This window comes from Ranitomeya imitator, chromosome 4 (assembly GCF_032444005.1).
Source record: "Ranitomeya imitator isolate aRanImi1 chromosome 4, aRanImi1.pri, whole genome shotgun sequence".
NCBI lineage: Eukaryota > Metazoa > Chordata > Amphibia > Anura > Dendrobatidae > Ranitomeya > Ranitomeya imitator.
In genome coordinates this window covers 670,574,295-670,598,198 of record NC_091285.1, presented here as the reverse complement: position 1 = coordinate 670,598,198, position 23,904 = coordinate 670,574,295, and the positions used below count along the sequence as shown (strand labels likewise).

General features: G+C 42.5%; 1 protein-coding gene across 7 annotated transcripts in view; it reads left to right on the top strand.

Moving 5' to 3' along the window:
* Window positions 1-23,904, top strand: part of CACNA1A (calcium voltage-gated channel subunit alpha1 A) — a 473,240-nt gene that overhangs the window by 224,808 nt on the left and 224,528 nt on the right. For all 7 annotated transcript variants that reach the window (XR_011320871.1, XM_069767267.1, XM_069767264.1 and 4 more), the window contains exons 12-22: window positions 6,910-7,022; window positions 7,218-7,330; window positions 7,770-7,901; window positions 8,079-8,151; window positions 8,885-9,002; window positions 9,286-9,353; window positions 10,249-10,355; window positions 10,481-11,287; window positions 13,051-13,463; window positions 17,686-17,827; window positions 20,393-20,522. Coding sequence is in view for 6 of the 7 variants with exons in the window: in XM_069767267.1 (XP_069623368.1) it covers window positions 6,910-7,022; window positions 7,218-7,330; window positions 7,770-7,901; window positions 8,079-8,151; window positions 8,885-9,002; window positions 9,286-9,353; window positions 10,249-10,355; window positions 10,481-11,287; window positions 13,051-13,463; window positions 17,686-17,827; window positions 20,393-20,522 (2,216 nt within the window). In the remaining variant the exon portion in view is untranslated. The remainder of the gene's footprint in view (window positions 1-6,909; window positions 7,023-7,217; window positions 7,331-7,769; window positions 7,902-8,078; window positions 8,152-8,884; window positions 9,003-9,285; window positions 9,354-10,248; window positions 10,356-10,480; window positions 11,288-13,050; window positions 13,464-17,685; window positions 17,828-20,392; window positions 20,523-23,904) is intronic.

Genomic DNA, 23,904 nt, shown 5'->3' with positions numbered 1-23,904 from the left:
CCTGTATCTGCTGGTTTTTAATTAATAGTGATGAGCGAATGTACTCAAATAAGGTGTTATCCGAGTATGTGAGTATGCTCGTGAGATAACCGAGTGTCTTCTGCGCGCTCGAAAATGTTCGAATCACCGCAGCTGCATATCTCTTGGTTGTTCGACAGACACAACACATGCAGGGATTGCCTGTCAAACATATTTTTCGAGCGCACAGAAGACACTTGGTTAGCACCTGAGCATACTCGGATAACGCCTTATCTGAGCACATTCGCTCATCACTATTAATTAATTTAATTTGCTAGTTACAGCAACAGAGACAAATCTTTTTCCTAATAATTGTAGGTTTGCACCCTCTGTTAGGCCCCAGTTTAGTGTGAGACCCTCTCCATAAGGCTAGGGTCACATTGCGTTAGGGCAGTCCGTTTAGCGCATAGCGCTACGGACTGCGCTAACGCAATGTCCCAAAAGGGATCGCATTAGCCGATCCCGCTAGCTCAGATCCCCGATCTGCGCTAGCAAGGAACGGACCGCGAACGCTGCAAGCAGCATTCGCAGTCCATCACTCAAATGACGGCACATCGCTAGTGCACGCCCAATGTGGGCGTGCGCTAGCGATGCGTTCGCCATTACAGGCAATGGCGGCGTTAACGGACTGTGTTACACCGCGTTATGCCGCAGTGTAACGTAGTCCGTTAAACGCGGTCACATAACGCAATGTGAACCTAGCCTAAGCCTTACTTCGCCCTACACACTCATCTGCTTCTGAATCATGCATCATTATCATGTTCTAGGGGCTCACAAATCTGAAAATCAGAGAGGAGCTTTTCTTATCCCTTTAACTAATGCCTGAATTAATTTAGTTTCCTTTTATGATGGGTAGTTCATGAAGTCACCAGTTTAATGAGGACATGTCATTGGATCAGCAGTGATCACTTTTTGTTCTTATTTTATTCCCGCTGTTTCACTTAGTTTTTAAGAAATCTGCAGTAAAATATGCTGTGGATCTCTGCGGTTCCTCCACAGTGACCGTGGGTCTCTTGGCTGCTTCTCTAATTAGTGCTCTCCTTGCAGGATGTCAGTTTAGGTGGACGGCCATGTCTTGGTTGGTTTGCAGTTGTGTCATACTCCTCCCATTTTTAGATGATTGATTGAACAGTGTTCTATAAGATATTCATAGCTTGTGCTATCTTTTTATACCCTAACCTTGCTTTACTCTTCTCCACAACTTTATCCCTGACCTGTCTGGTGGGTTTCTTGGTTTCATGAAGCTGTCTGATCCCTAATGTTCTCACACAAACCTCTGAGGTCTTCACAGAACAGCTGTAGTTATACTGAGAATAAGTTAAACACAGTTTGATTCAATTTGCTAATTATGTGACTTCTGAAGGTGATTGGTCACTCAGGGATTTATTTAGAGGTATCAGACAACAGAGCCTGAATACAAATGCACGTCACAATTTTCAGATTTATATTTTTAAAATATTTAGAAAACCCAGTATCATTTCCTTTACACATCACAAATACTTGATACGTTGTGTTGGTATCACATAAAATCCCAATAAAATATATTTAAGTTTGTGGATGCAACGTGAAAAAATGTGGAAAAGTTCACAGGGTATGAATACTTTTTCAAGGTAATTTATATGTCTTGAAAGTGCTACACAAATATCAAGTATGCAATAAAGAGCAAAAACACGTATAAGTTATATCAAATGTAACCATTAAGCATGTACAATCCGGTATATGCAAATTAAGTATACCATTTAAAACAGCTCTTTTACTAGATTTCAAAACACAAAATGCATACATTATTAATTAGGTCTTTAAGACCTGATGAGACTGATGGGCTTACTCTGAATATCCATGTTATATAAACCTACGCCCCAGTCTCAAGCCTTTTGGAGCCTCTAACAGATTTGCCGCCAAGATTGCCCTGTATTTAGCGCCATCCGTCTTCACATCAACTCTGACCAGCTTCCCTGCCCCTGCTGAAGAAAAGCGTCTCCACCATTTGTGATGGTGGGGATGGTGTTTTCAGGGTGATGTGCAGTGTCAGAAAGGCTGCACAATCATTTATGAAAGTTTAAGATATATCTCAATCCATCTAGTTCCTCCACTCTGCTACTCATTCTTCACCTACCTAGTCTGAATGACAACTCCCCAGCATCCCTCCTCTCTGCTACTCATTCTTCACCTACCTAGTCTGAATGACGGCTCCCCAGCATCCCTCCTCTCTGCTACTCATTCTTCATCTACCTAGTGTGAATGACAGCTCCCCAGCATCCCTCCTCTCTGCTACTCATTCTTCACCTACCTAGTCTGAATGACAGCTCCCCAGCATCCCTCCTCTCTGCTACTTTCTTCACCTATCTAGCCTGAATGACAGCTCCCCAGCGTCCCTCCTCTCTGATGCTCATTGTCCACCTACCTAGTCTGAATGACGGCTCCCCAGCATCCCTCCTCTCTGCTACTCATTCTTCATCTACCTAGTGTGAATGACAGCTCCCCAGCGTCTCTCTGCTCTGCTACTCATTCTTCACCTACCTAGTGTGAATGACAGCTCCCCAGCGTCTCTCTGCTCTGCTACTCATTCTTCACCTACCTAGTGTGAATGACAGCTCCCCAGCATCCCTCCTCTCTGCTATTCATTCTTCACCTACCTAGTGTGAATGACAACTCCCCAGCATCTCTCTGCTACTCATTCTTCACCTACCTAGTGTGAATGACAGCTCCTCTCTGCTACTCATGCTTCACCTACCTAGTGTGAATGACAGCTCCTCAGCATCCCTCCTCCCTGCTACTCATTCTTCACCTACCTAGTCTGAATGACAGCTCCTCAGCATCCCTCCTCTCTGCTACTCATGCTTCACCTACCTAGTGTGAATGACAGCTCCTCAGCATCCCTCCTCCCTGCTACTCATTCTTCACCTACCTATCCTGAATGACAGCTCCCCAGCGTCCCTTCTCTCTGCTGCCCATTCTCCACCCACAAAATTTCAGCTCACCCTTTTTGAGTAATCTCCATGGGATTTATTCAGTCCGAGCACGGAAAGAGCTTCTGCCAAGGCTCTCTGGAAACGATGAGAATGAAAGAGGAATCCAGCTCAGGAAAATATATAAAATCAAAAGTTTTTATTCCAAATTATTTTAAAAAAGAGAGGAAACACTGCATGTCAAAAATCAGCAATATCCAATGAGCGGAAGGACGACCATGATACAGCTGAACACGTTTCGAACACTAGGTGTTCTTAGTCCACAGCAAGTGATCCAAGTGAAAACTTCACATATAAAAGCATCCATCACAGGTGAAATGAATACATGACATAATTGAAAAGACACACCTACTGCAATACAAAAAATGATAAATGTGATGAGAAAAAAAAAAAATTGCGAAAAAAGGAAATAATTAATTACGTTACATACAATAACAATAACAAAATGAAACAAAATATATAAACTGTAATATAAATATAATATGTTTGAAATGAGAAAAAGTTTGATTTAATAATGCAACATAATTTCTTTTTTGAGGTTCAAACCTGTAGGAGTACGTGTGTCAAGTAAATAAATCCAGAATGCCTCTTTGTCTCTCAGTTTTTTCTCTCTATCTCCTCCTCGTATATCCCTATGTACTTGTTCAATGGCATATACTCTTAGATATGTAGTCTGTCTGTTATGTGTATTAATAAAATGATTTGAAGCATTAGAGATGTGACGTAAAGTAGGCTGAACAATATCATTGAGATGCTCCCGAAATCTTTCTTTTAATTTTCTGATGGTAGAACCAACATACAACAAATTGCAGTATGTGCATTCAATAATATAGACCACATGATCAGTTGCAATTCATAAAATTCCTCATGGAAAAAATCCTTGAATCATTAGAACCGCAAAATGTTGATTTTTTTTTACATATGTGCATGTTTTGCAAGGATATGTGCCACATTTAAAAAAGCCCTTTGTAGGTAGCCAATTTGAAGAATTTGCATATTTTTTGGAATGCACAAAATTCGGAAAAAGAATGTTACCTAAAGTTGGAGCACATCTAGATACAATACGAACCCCATTTTGAAGAATTGTGTCCATAATGTGATCATCACGTAAAATGTTAAGATTTTTCATCACAATATTAGAGATAGACTTAAAATGTGTGCTATACGTAAGCACTAGTACTGGTTTGTCCAGAACATTACGATTTGGATTTGATGATGTATGATTTGAGTGAGGAGACTGAATAAGATCTAATCTAGACCTATTGTGCGCTATGTCAAAAGCCCGGTCAAGAGACCAATTTGGATAGTTTCTGTTTCTCAAACGTTTTTTAATAACAAGTTTTTCCTGTTCAAATGCTAAATCATTGCTGCAGTTCCTTCTGGCTCTGATAGCCTCTCCCACTGGTATTGCACGGATTGTGTGGGATGGGTGGAAACTTATATCCAGCTGAAATCTGATCCAACTTCAGAAAATCTCAAACTTTGCAAGGAGATTATCGATATTGGTTTATATCAAAATTTCTTTACCAAGAAACAGGCTGAATATGTATATATTGATAATCCAAAAATTCCGTTTTTATACGGTTTGCCCAAAACACACAAACATGTCACACCACCGCCCATGCGTCCCATAATCTCAGGTATAGGGTCCTATAGTGAACATCTGGGGGAATGGCTGGATAGTATCCTGCAACCCTTAGTCCAGAGAGTTCCAGGCTAATTTTATGAATTGCAACTCTGATCATGTGGTCTATATTATTGAATGCACATACTGCAATTTGTTGTATGTTGGTTCTACCATCAGAAAATTAAAAGAAAGATTTCGGGAGCATCTCAATGATATTGTTCAGCCTACTTTACGTCACATCTCTAATGCTTCAAATCATTTTATTAATACACATAACAGACAGACTACATATCTAAGAGTATATGCCATTGAACAAGTACATAGGGACATACGAGGAGGAGATAGAGAGAAAAAACTGCGAGACAAAGAGGCATTCTGGATTTATTTACTTGACACACGTACTCCTACAGGTTTAAACCTCAAAAAAGAAATTATGTTGCATTATTAAATCAAACTTTTTCTCATTTCAAACATATTATATTTATATTACAGTTTATATATTTTGTTTCATTTTGTTATTGTTATTGTATGTAACGTAATTAATTATTTCTTTTTTCGCAATTTTTTTTTTTTTTTCTCATCACATTTATCATTTTTTGTATTGCAGTAGGTGTGTATTTTCAATTATGTCATGTATTCATTTCACCTGTGATGGATGCTTTTATATGTGAAGTTTTCACTTGGATCACTTGCTGTGGACTAAGAACACCTAGTGTTCGAAACGCGTTCAGCTGTATCATGGTCGTCCTTCCGCTCATTGGATATTGCTGATTTTTGACATGCAGTGTTTCCTCTCTTTTTTAAAATAATTTGGAATAAAAACTTTTGATTTTATATATTTTCCTGAGCTGGATTCCTCTTTCATTCTCATCATTCTCCACCCACATAGCCTGATTAACAGCTCCTCAGCGACCCTCCTCTCTGCTGCTCATTCTCCACCTACCTAGCCTGAATGACAGCTCCTCGATATCCCACCTCTCTGCTGCCCATTCTCCACCTACCTATCCTGAATGACAGCTCCTCGATATCCCACCTCTCTGCTGCTCATTCTCCACCTACCTAGTCTGAATGACAGCTCCTCAGCATCCCTCCTCTCTGCTACTCATTCTTCACCTACTTAGTCTGAATGACAGCTCCTCAGCGTCCCTCCTCTCTGCTACTCATTCTTCACCTACCTAGTCTGAATGACAGCTCCTCAGCATCCCTCCTCTCTGCGACTCATGCTTCACCTACCTAGTCTGAATGACAGCTCCCCAGCATCCCTCCTCCCTGCTACTCATTCTTCACCTACCTATCCTGAATGACAGCTCCCCAGCATCCCTTCTCTCTGCTGCTCATTCTCCACCCACATAGCCTGATTAACAGCTCCTCAGCGACCCTCCTCTCTGCTGCTCATTCTCCACCTACCTAGCCTGAATGACAGCTCCTCGATATCCCACCTCTCTGCTGCTCATTCTCCACCCACCTAGCCTGATTGACAGGTCCCCAGTGTCTCTCCTTTCTACTGCTCATTCTCCACGTACATAGCCTGATTGACAGCTCCTCAGCGTCCCTCCTCTCTGCTGCTCATCCTCCACCCACATAGTCTTATTGACAGCTCCTCAATGTCTTTCCTGTCTGCTACTCTCACCTGTCTTATCCACTCACCTAAGCAGATGACTGACAGCTCCTCAGATTTCCCTCTGCCTGCTGAGATCTTACACTGCACAGTACAAGCTGTAGCTGTAAATCAGAGAGGGAGGACAGAGAATGAATAAACTTGGATTTATAATCTCTCATTCTATAGCTGGACTCTTATAAAGCTCATTTTCATATCAGGATTATACATGCATTCAGACATAGATTTTTACAGTTAGTACACCATTGTCATCAGGACTAAGAAATCCATTTAATAATGCATAAAGTTTGTACTGTACAATCTGGTGACAGATCTGTAATCGTGATCAGTATTACATTGAGCCAGAGGGCGGTTATGTGTATTTCTTACATAGCATGCATTAATACTTTCTTTCGCATATTTGATACATACCATACACTTGATAATTCTAGGTACCAGTCTCACTCCTCCATTTTAATGTTTTTAATTGTTTTATCATATGACAGTGTGTATTTTGTTACTACGAAATAACAAATTTGGATTATTTTTGAAAATTGTCTTATGTGCAGCTTCAGCCTACTCACAGTACACGGGTCTCAGGGCAACATAATGGTCAAACAATCTGAAACTTTTCTGACCATATACCATTTATTCTATATGTATACTTCCAATTTTGACTTTATTTTCTTTATTTTTAGACTATGCAGAATTCATTTTCCTTGGGCTCTTTATGTCCGAAATGTTTATAAAAATGTACGGTCTTGGAACCAGGCCTTATTTTCACTCATCGTTTAACTGCTTTGACTGTGCCGTAAGTCTATAAAAATTACTTTTCTATGTTTGATAGGTTATTTTTTCTGATGTCATGTTCACATGTGACATTAAAGTAGAAACGTTTGATAAATTGCTGATACAGCAATCGTACCCGAAAACACGTGATTTTGGCTTTTTAGCTGAATTGTGCAGCAATATGAAATGCGTATAATGCTTCTATCTATGTTATCAGGTTATCACTGGGAGCATCTTTGAGGTAATATGGGCAATGGTGAAGCCCGGGACCTCCTTTGGGATCAGCGTCTTAAGAGCCCTCCGCTTGCTGCGCATATTCAAGGTTACAAAGTAAGTATCAGAGCTACTGATATAAAACATGTGCCACAATCTCACCATGTGTCCTGAGGGTCCACCGATTTTGAAGCAATCATACTCATTGCTTCTAGCATGCTCCCGTCCTGGAGTTGCAGTCATTTTACTAGTTTTTGTGGGTCCTCATTATCTTTTTTCATTTCTGCTCAATTCACATATTAAATGTAAAATCAAATGGAGTAGTAAAGACTCATATAAGGTTCGTAGAAAAAAAGAGAATGGTGCCTATCTCAAGCTTGTCCCATAAACATTGGTGGTACGAAGGTGCTCAAGACTTTGTTTCGAGAAGCATCATAGCATTGCCCACCAAAGGAAAGGAGGACCAGTTTTAGGATAATGCCGCCCATGTTTCCTGGAAAGTGATCTGTACAAGGGAGCTTATTTTTATCTAGCAACCATGTGTTTTCTTCTCCAGGTATTGGGCGTCTCTCCGTAACCTGGTAATCTCATTGCTCAGCTCAATGAAGTCCATCATCAGTTTGCTGTTCCTGCTCTTCCTTTTCATTGTGGTCTTTGCCTTACTGGGGATGCAGCTGTTTGGTGGACAGTAAGTAGTCACTGGGGAGCTCATATTAGGCAATGTTGGTGCCAGATTCCTGCACAGGTACAGCTCAGCATTTGGGGACTGAGCAGAGGTTGTGGGACTCTTTTTTTGCATGAGGGGGTTTGAGATGGATGGCAAGTTGAACACCATTCTTTTCATGTTTTCTGGTTTTGTTTACAGGTTTAATTTCACTGACAAAACCCCATCAACCAACTTTGATAATTTTCCTGCAGCAATAATGACTGTCTTTCAGGTATGAAATTCAGTAATTTCTCCCATACCTTTAGAATCATAGAATGTTAAAATCATGGAATATTGGAATCGAAGAATCATAGAATCGTAGAATGCTAGAATCTTAGAATGTTAGAATCGAAGAATGTTAGAATCGAAGAATCATAGAATGTTATAATCACAGCATGTTAGAATCGAAGAATCATAGAATCATGGAATGTTAGAATCTTAGAATGTTAGAATCATATAATCATAGAATGCTAGAATCGAAGAATCATAGAATATTAGAATCATAGAATGTTAGAATCATAGAATGTTAGAATCAAAGAATCATAGAATCCTGGAATGTTAGAATCATAGAATCGTAGAATGTTAGAATCGTAGAACCATAGAATGTTAGAATCATAGAATGTTAGAATCATAGAATGTTAGAATCATAGAATCCTGGAATGTTAGAATCATAGAATCGTAGAATGTTAGAATCGTAGAACCATAGAATGTTAGTATCATAGAATGTTAGAATCATAGAATCCTGGTATGTTAGAATCATAGAATCGTAGAATGTTAGAATCGTAGAACCATAGAATGTTAGAATCATAGAATGTTAGAGTTGGAAGCGACCTCCATGGTCATGGTGTCCAACTCCCCCTCAATGCAGGAGCCACTAAACCATCTCAGGCAGATAGATGTCTGTCCAGCCTCTCTATCTTCAGCCAGCTGGCACTTTACTAACACTTTATTCTCTGTAACATCAGATACTGACTGGGGAAGACTGGAACGCAGTAATGTATGATGGTATTAAGTCTCAGGGAGGAGTGAAAACTGGAATGGTGTCCTCTGTCTATTTTATCATCCTCACCCTTTTTGGGAACTGTATCCTTATATTGAGTTCTACAAAATGTCAGTTATGTTTATTGTGAATCTAAAACCGAGGGTGCAAACCAAGGATTATGGCATTCAAACTATGCAAAACGTTTTGATTTGAGCTAAAAGACTTGAGATGCATAATAGTCTTCAACTTTTGCCATGGCCAATTCCATTATAACACACTGGTATACTTCCTATGGGGAGTTCTGTAGAACGTGGTCTACCTCTAGGTAATATATACAAAATAAGGTCAATGGAAAGAATATTCTCTTTAACCAGTGCCTCATAGATACACTGCTGAATGTCTTCTTAGCTATCGCTGTGGACAATCTTGCAAATGCTCAGGAGCTGACCAAGGTATGTTCTCATCTGTACGTTCTGTCCTATGCTGAAAAAGGCTCAGCTCACATCAAATCCCAGACCTCCTCTGGTACGACATCAGCACAAACACTGCGCCCCTGCCAGGAGCTTCATGGCCGAGCAGCTGCACATCACCAAGCACAATGCTGAGCGTTGGATGGAGTGGTGTAAAGCCGCCATCACTGGAGTCTGGAGGAGACGACATGTTCTGTGCAGTGATGGATCACACATCTCTATCCAGCGTCTGGGTTTGGTGATTCCAGGAGAACATTACCACCTGACTGCATGGTGGAAGAAGATGATAATATGGGGCTTGTTATCAAGCATCGGCCTCTTAGTTCCAGTGAAGGGAAATCTTAATACTTCAGTGCCATAGAAAATATTAAGATCTCTGAAGCCAAAAGTGAGGGGGGCATTTATTCTCCTCACTAGTGGCTTCAGAAATCTTAATATTTTCTATGACATTCAGCATACAAATTTTAGACAATTGTAGGAACAGTTTGTGGTACGCCATTTTCTGTTTCCCAAGACTGTGCCCAGTGCACAAAGCAAGAACTGTAAAGAAAAGGTTGTAAGAATTTGGTGTGAAAGAACATGATCTGTCCTCAACCCCAGGAAACACCTTTGGTCCTCACCTCCAACATTGGGGTCTGACCTCAAAAATGCTCTTCTGGATGAATAGGCAAAAATTCCCACAGACACCTCCAAAATCTCGTAGAAATCCTTCCCAGAAGAGAGGAAGCTGTTATAGCTGCAAAGTGACCGACTCCATATTAATGACTATGAATTTACATAGGGAAGTCAGAAAAGCTCCCGTAGTTGTAATATGTAGATGTCCCAATTTTGTTGTCCAAATGTATTTATGTTGTGCACACATTGAAATATATTATAGGATGAGCAGGAGGAAGAGGAGGCAGCTAATCAGAAATTAGCGATGCAAAAAGCAAAAGAGGTGGCAGAAGTCAGTCCCCTGTCAACTACCAATATGTCTATAGCAGCGTAAGTACTCACTCTCCAGTGTCAGTGATTTTTCTTTGCATGCTTGAACCTGTCTGTCTAACTGTTTACCTACGTCATATCGATTTATCTATATCTGTATGTCTATCCACCTATCTACCTTGCAGGAAAGAAAAGCAGAAGAACCAGAAGACCAATATGTCTGTTTGGGAGCAACGTACAAGTGAAATGCGTCGACAGAACTTGATGAATAGTCGGGAAGCCCTCTACAGTGAAATGGATCCTGAGGAGCGCTGGAAGATGTCCTTTCTACGTCCAGATGTCAAGACACATTTGGACCGTCCACTTGTTGTGGACCCCCAAGAAAATCGAAACAACAACACCAATAAAAGTCGACCAGGAGAAAGTAAGACACCTATGGAACAACGTTTATCCCACCAGCGAGCAGAAGACTACCTGCGTAAACAAGCACGGTTTCAGGAGCGGGCAGGCCGAGCATACGACATGGGTCAGGAATCAGGTCGTAGACCACGGAGTAAGGAGCAGGACATTAGTCGCGAAAGTCAAGATCTAGGTTTTCAGGAAAGGACAGGAGAAATGGATGGAGGAGTGCGTCCGCCACAGGATCCACCCAGGAGACATCGAGGTGGGGGAAGCAAGGAAAGCAGAAGTGGTTCACCACTTCCACGTGGGGATGGAGATCATCGTAGACATAGACAACATCGCAGAACTGGGGAAGATCCTGAGTATTTACCAAGCAGTGGCGGAAGGGGAGGAGCAGGCGGAGGAGAAAGAAGAACACGACACGTGAGGGAGGGGGGGAGAACAAGGGAGGCTGGCGGTGGAGGAGGAGAGACTGAAGGACCTGATGGTGAAAGGAGAAGGAGGCACCGACACACTGCACAGTCCACCTATGAAAATGATGTGAAGAGAGATGGAAGAGACGATAGAGAGAGGAGGCATCGGAGAAGAAAGTGAGTACTGTGTGGTTATTCTAACACTAAGGGTGTAATAATCGTGTATGGTGACTTAAGAACTACATTCTGAAATAACATATACTCTAAGGTGTATTTCCATGTTTAAAAGAAATAAGCACAATGAAAACAGCTCCAAAATACTAAAAAGCATGGATAGCTGTAGAGACATAATTTTTTTATTTCTGAACTTCCCTGTTATAAAGGCACCTATACACATGAGACTAATGTTGGCTGAACTAATATATGGGGGCTTTCTGACTCTCTTTAGTGAGATGACGTCAAGGAGGGGAGGTAGGAGGGTGGGAGAGGTTTGCATCCGGCGTGTCCAATCTTGGACTGCCGATGGTCCTGTTGTTCCTGAAATAAGCCACTGCCAGAGGATTCTGGCAGCAGTTGTCTCACAAAGAAAGTGGTAAATCCTTTTAAGTGTAATGCTGATGCAGGCACCCTTCCATGGCATCCTCTTTCCCCTCCATGCAGGGATGCCGGCTTACTCACTGCCCCAGCCTCGCATTGTTGGTTCCCGGCGTGTCTATCCTGCTACTTCCTGCGTTCTGTGTATGCGCACCGCAGTCCTAGTACGTACGTGTCTACGCTTCTCCATTTTTAAAGGGGCAGCACGCGCATTATGCAAAATGCTCTCAGCGTACTGCTGAGAGGCATTTAGCATAATTAGCACACCTGCAAGATGGCTTCCAGTGAATGGCTGGGAGGCATCTTGTATAAAAGACTCCCTCTCCCCTAGGGAATGAAAAACAGACTTTCGAGATAAGAATTACTTTACTGCACTCTATATAGCCACATATTAAAGTAGTTCATCCCCATTTTTTGTTCTCTAAAAAGGTGTTATGAGATGAGTTATGCTCCTTCCTGTTTTCTAATCTTAAACCTTTTTTCTGGCTCCAAGGTCCCCATATCACTTCCATCACCTAAAAGGTAGATCAAGGGCTATTCTCATGCTTTCTCTTCAGAAGCACGCTGCTCCTTAGCCTCCCGGCTTCCTGCTTGTCGGGGTGATACTGCGCTCCTGAATGGCTGACGGTTCGGACCAACTCCATTGTTGTGCTGCTGGCCCGCACTGTACACTCTCCCATACTACATGTAAAGGCAGCTTTGACTCTTCAGCATCAGAACAGCGCAAGGAAACTTCAGCTAACAGGACCCAGCTGACCAGACAGCTTTGTAGCACTACTTGTCTAGGAAATCGGCCACCTCTGACAGACTACAGAGGTGGCCTGTAACCTAGAAAATGAGGCGCAAGCAATGGCATCAAAAAATCCCTCCGTTCTTGAACAGAGAGGATTTTCAATAATAGGTAAATTGCAAAGTTGTGTCTTTTCACAAGTACTTTGCAATTTTTCTCATTTACGATGATGAAAAAACCCTATAGGTCTGCACATAGTCCAGACTGCCATAAATTACCATAGTCTGGAGAGAACAGTCTCCAGTGGCCAGGTCGATGATTTGAGATTGTGCTTTTAATTAAAAGACTTAGTTCTAGTAATACCAAAATAATTAAAATCATATAAAAGCTAAATGCACAGATAAATACATGGCAAAATGGATTCTACAATAAAGTTGGAAACTTTGTTCTCCATCGTCGGTTGTGGGTTTGGCATTGACTGTCAGGTCTGGTGTTTCTGAGGTCATGCCTAGTAGTATAATGTGTAAAGAAACATTAGGATAATGACATTAGGAACCTCAGATATTTTTATGGCGTTGTCCATTCTTCTATAACATTATCATGCTTTTTCTTATAGGGACCCAACAGCTCCTGTTCCCGGTTCAGGCCCAAATCTTTCCACCACCCGTCCAATTCAAGATCGCTCCCGTCAGGAAAACCAAAACCAACAGCCTGAAAATATGGATAACATCCGTAACAATAAGCTGGTAACAACTGAAGCCCCAGCAGTGGGAGGTGGAGGCCTCAACCACAGCCCGGCCAAAATGGGCAATCACACCAACTGTGCAAACAACAACAGTGCTCCTACTATGAATTCTGCCCCTAAAAGGACACCTCTTCCCACTAACTCTGGCCCTCCCCCCATGGGACCTGATTCCGGCCAGACACACAGTAACCCTACAGAAATCAAGGGGACTAAAGCTACAGAGCAGACCACAGTGGATATACCACCACCTTTCCCCCCACCAGTGGAGAACGCTGTGGGACAGGGTAATGTCTCCTCACTACTTGGGTATTTTTATCTAACAAATCTGTTTTAGTTTTATTATTTTTATTAAAAATCAGATTGTGTATCAGAAATATTAGTCCTCCACCCCAGCGAAAAACTTAGTGGGGTTATAAAACGCCATTGCAACTAAACCTAGCCATAGGCTGTCCTTCATATTTATTAATGTGCATGTTTATTTCAATAGGAAGTGCTTAAATAACCTCCACCCCCCCCCCCCAAAAAAAAAAAACACCCTCATCCAGTATCTCTTATGTCCACAGAATATTACTCTAAGTGGGTGGAAAAAGCAGGCCAACAAGCTTTCTCTTAGTGGGTGGAGAGATAAGGACTCACAAGCTTTCTCTATAAGTGGGCAGGGAAAGCAGGACTCACAGACTTACTCTTGAGTGTGTGGAGAAAGCAGGACTCACAGGCTCTCTCTTTGTGGGTGGAGAAAGCAGGACTCACAGACTTTCTCTTAGTGGGTGGAGAGAGCAGGACTCACAAGCTTTCTCTTAGTGGGTGGAGAGAGCAGGACTCGCAAGCTTTCTCTATAAGTGGGCAGGGAAAGCAGGACTCACAGACTTTCTCTTAGTGAGTGGAGAGAGCAGGACTCACAAGCTTTCTCTATAAGTGGGCAGGGAAAGCAGGAGTCACAGGCTTACTCTGAGTGGGTGGAGAAAGTAGGACTCTCAAGCTTTCTCGATAAGTCAGCAGGGAAATCAGGACTCATAGGCTTACTCTGAGTGGGTGGGAAAAGCAGGACTCACAGGCTTTTTCTGAGTGGGTGGAGAAGCCAGGACTCACAGGCTTTCTCTGAATGAGTTGTGAAAGTAAGACTTTTCCCGGAGAGGGTGGAAAATAAAGGACACACAAATTTCTTTGTAAGTGGCAGGGAAAGCAGAACTTGCAGGCTTTCTCTAAGGATGAACAGGGGAAGAAGGATTCACAGGCTTTCTCTAGGAGTTGTTGGGGGAAGTATAACTTACAGGTTTTCTCTGTGAATGTGCAAGGATAGAGAAACTTACAGAACTGTCCCTCTTCATGAGTGCTGGGAAGGGAATAGGTATTATCATTACAAGGATGTCTATATAGGAGGGTTGCTTTCCTCTCTTCTGTGCATACCCATAAGGTAAGCAGTACTGAGGCGAATGTTGGCAGTCTAATAGTCCCTTTATTTTCTGATATATGGCTCATTAGTGCAGAGCACCAAGAGAGGCACTGGGCTACTTATTGCAAGCTATGCATATCTGAGGCAAAGTACGGTAAATACCCTGCAGTAATTGTAGAGAGCTTGACACAGCATCACATTGATTTTTAGAGAAGAATCTATTTTCGGTCAGTGCTTTAAAATAGAAGACATAAAATAATGTGCGGGATTGTTAATGACCAACACTCTGATTACAACCCTAAACCAAACCACACACATTATTTTGGATTACGCTTTCGGATTAGCAGCATGGAAATTGGCTGACTATGGTATGTGCAAAGCCTCCAGGCACAGGGTCAACAATAATATTTAGGAGACACCATTAGCCAATATTACGCAAGCCCCAATCAGAACAGGACAGTCACTTTTGGAGGCTTTATTTATGGTTAAATCGGATGTTGCTTTGAAAAAAAATATTTTTTTGCACAAAAGCTCTTAAGAAGGTGTTAGGCTACAATTTCACTGCGTTTATCTACACATTTATCTACGATTCGATGTCTTATTCCAGAAAAATCCACAATTCTACTTACTGTATACTATAAGTAAATAAACTGTTAAGATCTGTGGGCCGGACATAGCTCTCCTGAGAATCTGCCTCCAAAGATTATTGTAAATGAAAAGGGGCATCACCAGTGTGTGACATGTAATGACTGACAGTCTCCTCTCCTGATCTACATGTCTCACACGAACTCCTCCTTTCATTAAAAATAAGCTCTGGAGGCAGATACTCGGGAAGATCAATGTCCGGCCCATAGATCTTAAGAGCTCATTTACATACAAAGAAAAAAAGTAGATTTCTCTTGAATTAGATATCAGATCGCAGATATCAAGGTATCATTTGATTCGGTTTCCTATGACCTACATGCCCGTATAGACGGCTTAGGAGGGTTGATCCGACTGACAGATTCCCTTTAAATCCAAAAGCAAGCTGACTGAGAAAATTAAGCATTTTATTGAAGCAAGTCAGAGATAAAGTGGCACAGGGCAGGAGAAATCTCACAAGGGCTGATTATTTGCAAAGAAGAATGAAGGTCAGATGAATTGCATTATGCCAAGCGAATGTTACCCAAATCAGGTCACTCTCCCAAAATTAGTAACACGGGAAGAAATCCGCCGCTCAAATAGTCATACTATCTTAAGGTGGAACAGAGCCGCCAATCATCAATTATATCACAGCGGAGCAGTGGGGGGTATACGTAATATAACTAGGACAAGCAGTCAGGTAGATGGAGTTCTGTAGAGCATTTCTCTGTATGTAGCACATTTTCTAACTAGCTTGAGGTCAAAATTATTGTTATCTCTGAACAAACTTCACATCTAACAATAGACCCTGGTGGCTCTCAAAGGGATCAGGCGTTGAAAGTCCCACTGCCTGAGGGATCTCTTGACTCTCCCCTGACAGATAATTCTGGGTGGGAGAGTCAGGAGGTCACTATACACATGAGATCGTGGGCCTGACCCAAAGAAATGGGCATTTCCAACCAATTTTATAATATTAGTAATGTAGGCCTTTAGGTTAGGATCAAACATAGTGGTCCATCTGTGTCCGGTGTGTGGCCAAGTTGACAATCGCAGCGGCTGTCACATAGATGATAAAGAAATGTGTGTAAATTGATAACTTTTTGTTTATGGAAAGTTTATTTGACATCATTTTTCTCTACTTACATAATTTTTCGTTACCCTATAGAAAAACTTTGCACACCAGAATTAAATCAATAAAAGACATAATTTTATTGGGTAATAACTAATAACAATTAAAAGCATAATAATGATGATTAGTATAAAGAAATGGTGAACAGTACCAAAGAAGTGAGGCACCACAGACCGGAGGCAAATTATATCAAAAAGGTATAATCCACACCACCAAAAAGTAAATAGACCTTGTGACCAATTGCTAAGTGATGCCAAAATGGACAAAGTCACTAGAATGGAGCCGCACAAGGAAATAGTAAAAAGACGGCGTGGTGGAAATACAAATATAACAATGATTACCTCAGGTCTGATGGTGCCACGGCCCCAACCTTAATATACCACAGGGGTACTTGATATAACTTTCCATGGAAGGTGCAAAGCACACATAGGCTTTGGAGGACAGTCCCTTCACCAGGGAAGTCACCACAGCAAGGCTTTGGAGGACAGTCCCTTCACCAGGGAAGTCACCACAGCAAGGCTTTGGAGGACAGTCCCTCCTCCAGGGAAGCCACCACAGAAAGGCTTTGGAGGACAGTCCCTTCACCAGGGAAGTCACCACAGAAAGGCTTTGGAGGACAGTCCCTTCACCAGGGCAGTCACCACAGAAAGGCTTTGGAGGACAGTCCCTTCACCAGGGCAGTTACCACAGAAAGGCTTTGGAGGACAGTCCCTTCACCAGGGAAGTCACCACAGAAAGGCTCTGGAGGACAGTCCCTTCACCAGGGAAGTCACCACAGAAAGGCTTTGGAGGACACTCCCTTCACCAGGGAAGCCACCACAGAAAGGCTTTGGAGGACAGTCCCTTCACCAGGGAAGCCACCACAGAAAGGCTTTGGAGGACACTCCCTTCACCAGGGAAGCCACCACAGAAAGGCTTTGGAGGACACTCCCTTCACCAGGGAAGCCACCACAGAAAGGCTTTGGAGGACAGTCCCTTCACCAGGGAAGTTACCACAGAAAGGCTTTGGAGGACAGTCCCTTCCCCAGAGAAGTCACCACAAAAAGCTAATTTGAAGGCTTCTGGTGCTAATGGCACTCTCCATAAACATGTGTAAAATGGAATAGTCACCCCAGAGCCCACATACTGTCCCCCTTCAGACATAAGTGTACCTACTAGACCCAGGAACAAGCCTTACCTCCATCCATATTGCTCCCTACTAGAGAAGCAAGCTTTTTCTGTATATTTCTCTGTACCGGATTGTGTAAGCATTGTAGAAATATAATAGTAAGGTGACGTAATTGGTGTGTAATTCACACTGTAAAATGGGTGCTGTGATCTACACACTCTCTCTGAAAGTTTCAATCTTCCTTTCTTCCCGTAGTCAACAAGACGGTGGCTGTGTCTCCTCTACCTCAGAAAGAGGATGAGAAGAAAGAGGAGGAAGAAGAGGATGAAGATGAAGGGAAGGGGCCTAAACCGATGCCCCCATACAGCTCCATGTTTATCTTATCCACTACTAATCCGTGAGTGCAAACTTTATTTTCTGTCCCGTCCCTTGTTTGAATCAGTAAATTTGTAGGGGGATTGATATACTGCCCACATTCCCCCTTGAAGACATTGTCTGTAATGTGAATTGTGACATGTGCTATTTTTGATAGTATTGGGTTGTGCCCAATGTTAGGGAGAATCAGGGTTAATGTTCGGAACTGGCCCATGGTGGTAGTGGATAACTTGAAGGGACAGAGACAGTTTCCTGTCAATATGTCAGATAGGGCCCAGAGTGCCAGAGAAGCAGACCTAAGGTGATGGTCACCCACTGTGTGACGTGGGTGACCATAACTTGATTGGAGGCCGAGTCAGAGGATAGTGTGATCCTGAGTAGTGAGAGAGAGAAGTGACCGAAGGACAGAGTGATCAGCATGAGGCAGGTTCTGGGACAGGATGCCTAGCAGTACGGCTTTGAGTTTATAGCTCAGAGCGGTAATGGACTAGGATGGAACAGAGGACGTGAGACGAGGAGAGTGCCCTGGGTGGGAGTTCCAAGGCATCAGAAGCAGGGAAGCTAAGTACCGGCCATACTGGAAACCTTAAGAGTAGGACTCTCACTAACTGGACTGTAGTACTGAGCTGGCTTGTGGTGAGGGCAGGTGAACCAGTGAAGACAGAGACCAAGCGAGTTAAGAGAAAAGAACTAAGACATTGTGTGGAAAGGTTCCATATTGTGAAGGAAACGTTCATCAATCTTTGTACCTGCTATCTTTTGTACGTAATCCCAAACAAGTTGTCGTTCAGTAAAAAGTTTATTTTTGATTGGTGTTCTCCCTCATTGAAGTCCTCAATATTTGGTCCTGTCCAACCCAAGCCATTGGTAACATGCTGCCTGCAAGGGCGTAGCACCCCCAAAAACAAAGTCTACACACCCAGCCATGACCTCCTCTTTCACGTAACATGCCGGTGCGTAAGACACGAATACCTCGCCCACGGCTGCCGCCACGCGCCATGTTACAAATTTTCTTGTCAAATATTTCCTGATTTTTCATTTGCAAATTTGCTCTGAGTCAGGAGAATCAAACGGCCGATTGGTGGCTGTTGAGCTGCATCCTCATTGCTGCGTGATTCCACACATGACTCTCTGCTCCTTATATTAGAAAAGAATGGGATGAACCTGGCACCAGAAAGAGAACCCCATTTAGATGTTGACTCTGGTGACCTCTCTGTTCCCCTCACATTTCTGATTCATGGCTAATCTGCGAAAATTGGATTTCAATACTTCTAAACAAACACCTGAAATTATCTTATCGTAGATGTACAGAATATCCATATGGTATTAAAACATAGAACCACCAGAGATTACTCAAATAAATTATATATATATATATATATATATATATATATATATATATATATATGTGTATGTGTATATATATATATATATATATATATATATATATATATATAAACCACTATAGAGATATTAGAATTATTCGTTCCTCATGGTGTTCTATGAGTGTTGGTGACTGCCACCACCAAGTAAAAGAGAAAAACCAACCACCCTATGGATTACCAGAGAGACCACACACAGGTATTATATCACAAAAATATATCTTTATTCTAATTTACTCATGGCAACCATCTAAAAAAATATATTTATACATATGTACGCTCAACAGGACTTAAAAATTCATTTATGGCACCCAAGTACCCACATAAATAGTCCCCCAAAAAACATTAATAAAAACAAAATCAGTTAAATATTTAAACAGTGTGCCTCAATCCACCACTTTTTATCTGTAAACATAAAGTGCAATGTGCTAGGGACCTACAGTCCACAAAACATGTGCTCAGACCATCAAAAAAGTGCTATGTGCACAGGGGACAAGGAAATAGTGCTTAATATGCTAATAAAAGTATTATATGCCCACACAGCAACAACATGTGCTCAAAATCCTATAAAGTGCAATGTGCTGAGAGGATGAACGTAATAGTGGGTCTTATACCTTTAAGGGTAGCCAGGTCCTGCGATCGCGTACCCCAACGTGCGTTTCGGATGATTTCCTTCGTCAGGGGGTGATAACTATAGACTCAGAGCGTGTTTTATACTGTGCGTCCACCTAACACTGGCGCCCCTGGCAATGCCCGCGCATGCGCAGTCAGGAGGACCCGGAAGTTCCCGCTCCCGCCCCACGTGACCGGACGTACGGGGCCGAGTACCTGACGTTTCCAAGGACACGGGGATGCGGTAAGAAGGAACTCCGAATCACAGATCGGGCATGCGCACTACCCTAGCACATTGCACTTTATGTTTACAGATAAAAAGCTGTGGATTGAGGCATGGTTGCTATGAGTAAATTAGAATAAAGATATATTTTTGTGATATAATACCTGTGTGTGGTCTCTCCTCTCTGGTAATCCATAGGGTGGTTGGTTTTTCTCTAGAATATCCATATGGAATGCTATAATATAGATGTGCATCTTGCTTGGACAACTTCATATGGGGTCACCTAAATGTTATGCGGGTTCCTTTGCAGGAATTCCCACTGTTCTTGGACATGTAATGTTTCACATTCTGCTTCTTCTCTCTATTTCAGTCTTCGACGCTTGTGTCACTACATAGTCACCCTGCGATACTTTGAGATGTGTATCCTTCTAGTCATTGCCATGAGCAGCATAGCCCTCGCTGCAGAGGACCCTGTGTATCCCGAGGCCACGAGAAACAATGTGGGTGACACCTCCAGAATCCTCATACTTGTGTGTGTGTGATATATATGTGTGTATATAAGATCTGCAGCCCATTACTGGCTATTATACCTCCTGTCCTAATATAGAAGGAGCCCCCTTGGGACCCTTGAGAGCAAAAGGGAAGAATAGCTAATGCTCAAGATGTACTTGAGATAAGCATTCAGGCAACAGAAAGGTCTCGTGAATCCCCAAAATCATCCGGACTGGGATCAGCCGGTCTTACACATTAGATGGCTGTGGGCCGACCGATGCTTCTGCTGATTATTCGGCAGACAGCCATCTCAGCCATCTCTCCGTACACAGGAGTGCTCGATCGGCTCATTCTTCTAGAAATCCTGCAGAGAGGAACATAGGTTAATCTCCTGGTGATCAGTATCATGTCCAGCTGGCAACCATCTAAAGACCTGGTCCCTTGAGTGGTGGGTGGGATTCACAATCTACCTTCCCACTGCAGAGGGGAGAGGCTCCTGCTGCAGCCAGTTGTCCTACAGCCACACACAGGACAGTGAGGAGGAGGAGGAGGGAGGTGTCGCTGATTCCTTTATAACTGTCTTAGTTTTAATTGTAATATGAGACAAAATAAGATTAAAAAAATAGTTGATTAATGGAGGATTCTTGGGGGTATGTTTTTATTTGTTGTCCATTTTCTGCACTTAGCGTTTCTTAAGGTTAAAAAAACTGAGCTTAATCATGCATGCTAGATGAACCATCTTTTCTTAACGGGAATCTGTCAACAGTTTTTTTTTTGCTAGGTAATCTGACAGCAGAATGATGTAGGGGCAGAGACTCTGATTCCAGCGATGTACAGTGGGTAGGGAAAGTATTCAGACCCCTTTAAATTTTTCACTCTTTGTTTCATTGCAGCCATTTGGTAAATTCAAAAAAGTTCATTTTTTTCTCATTAACCCCTTTCTGCCAGCTGACGGAATAGTACGTCAGCTGGCAGATCCCCTGCTTTGAGGTGGGCTCGGGCGGTGAGCCCACCTCAAAGACGCGACATGTCAGCTGTTTTGTACAGCTGACATGTGCACGCAATGAGCACGAGCGGAATCGCGATCCGCCCGCGCCCATTAACTAGTTAAATGCCGCCGTCAAGCGCTGACAACGGCATTTAACTAGCGCTCCCGGACGCACGGCTGGAAGTGCTCGCACTGCTGACTCCCGTCACATGATCGGGGGTCAGCAGTGCATCGCCATAACAACCAGAGGTCTCCTTGAGACCTCTATGGTTGTTGATGGCCGATTGCTTTGAGCGCCACCCTGTGGTCGGCGTTCAAAGCAACCCTGCATTTCTGCTGCATAGAGGTGATCTGTGCATTACTTCTATGTAGCAGAGGCGATCGAGTTGTGCATGCTTCTAGCCTCCTATGGAGTCTATTGAAGCATGCCAAAAAAAAAAAAAAAAAAAAAAAGTGATTAAAAATATAAAAAAAATAAAAAATATATAAAAGTTCAAATCACCCCCCTTTCGCCCCAATCAAAATAAAACAATTAAAAAAAAATCAAACATACACATATTTGGTATCGCCGCGTTCAGAATCGCCCGATCTATCAATAAAAACAAAGGATTAACCTGACCGCTAAATGGCGTAGCGAGAAAAAAAAATCAAAATGCCAAAATTACGTTTTTTTTGGTCGCCACGACATTGCATTAAAATGCAATAATGGGCGATCAAAAGAACGTATCTACACCAAAACGGTATCATTAAAAACGCCAGCTCGGCACGCAAAAAATAAGCCCTCACCTGACCCCAGATCACGAAAATTGGAGACGCTACGGGTATCGGAAAATCACGCAATTTTTTTTTTTTTTTTTAAGCAAACTTTGCATTTTTTTTTCACCACTTAGATAAAAAATAACCTAGTCATGTTAGGTGTCTATGAACTCGTAATGACCTGGAGAATCATAATGGCAGGTTAGTTTTAGCATTTGGTGAACCTAGCAAAAAAGCCAAACAAAAAACAAGTGTGAGATTGCACTTTTTTTTGCAATTTCATCATACTTGGAATTTTTTTCCCATTTTCTGTTACATGGCATGGTAAAACCAATGGTATCGTTCAAAAGTACATCTCGTCTTGCAAAAAACAAGCCCTCACATGGCCATATTGACTGAAAAATAAAAAAGTTATGGCTCTGGGAAGGAGGGGAGCGAAAAATGAAAATGAAAAAGCGGAAAAAGCTCCGGGGGTGAAGGGGTTAAAGTACACTCTGCACCCCATCTTCACCGAAAATGTAGTAATTTTTGCAAATTTATTAAAAAAGAAAAAATGAAATCTCACATGGTCATAAGTATTCAGCCCCTTTGCTCAGTATTGAGGAGAAGCACCTTTTGAGCTAGTACAGCCATGAGTCTTCTTCGGAATGATGCAACAAGTTTTTCACCCCTGGATTTGGGGATCCTCGGCCATTCTTCCTTGCAGATCCTCTCCAGTTCCGTCAGGTTGGATGGTGAACGTTTGTGGACGCCATTTTCAGGTCTCTCCAGAGATGCTCAATTGGGTTTAGGTCAGGGCTCTGGCTGGGCCAGTCAAGAATGGTCACAGACTTGTTCTGAAGCCACTGTACTTAGGATCATTGTCTTGTTGGAAGGTGAACCTTCGGCCAAGTCTGAGGTCCAGAGCACTCTGGAAGAGGTTTTCATCCAGGATATCTCTGTACTTGTCCGCATTCATGTTTGCTTCAATGACAACCAGTCATCCTGTCCCTGCAGCTGAAAAACACCCCCATAGTATGATGCCACCACGTTTCACTGTTGGGATTGTATTGGGCAGGTGATGAGCAGTTCCTGGTTTTCTCCACACATGCCACTTAGAATTACCACCAAAAGGTCTATCTTCATCTCATCAGACCAGAAAATCTTATTTCTCATAGTCTGGGAGGCCTTCATGTGTTTTTTAGCAAACTCTATGCGGCTTTCATATGTCTTGCACTGAGGAGAGGCTTCCATCGGCCACTCTGCCATAAAGGCCCGACTGGTGGAGGGCTGCAGTGATAGTTGACTTTGTGGAACTTTCTTCAATCTCCCTACTGCATCTCTGGAGCTCAGCCACAGTGATCTTGAGGTTCCTCTTTACCTCTCTCACTGAGGCTCTTTTCCCACGATTGCTCAGTTTGGCTGGACGGCCGGGTCTAGGAAGACTTCTGGTGGTCCCAAACTTCTTCCATTTAAGGATTATAGAGGCCACTGTGCTCTTAGGAACCTTGAGTACTGCAGAAATTCTGATGTAACCTTGGTCCGATCTGTGCCTTGCCACAATTTTGTCTCTGAGCTCCTTGGCCAGTTCCTTTGACCTCATGATTCTCATTTGGTCTGACATGCACTGTGAGCTGTGAGGTCTTATATAGTCAGGTGTGCGCCTT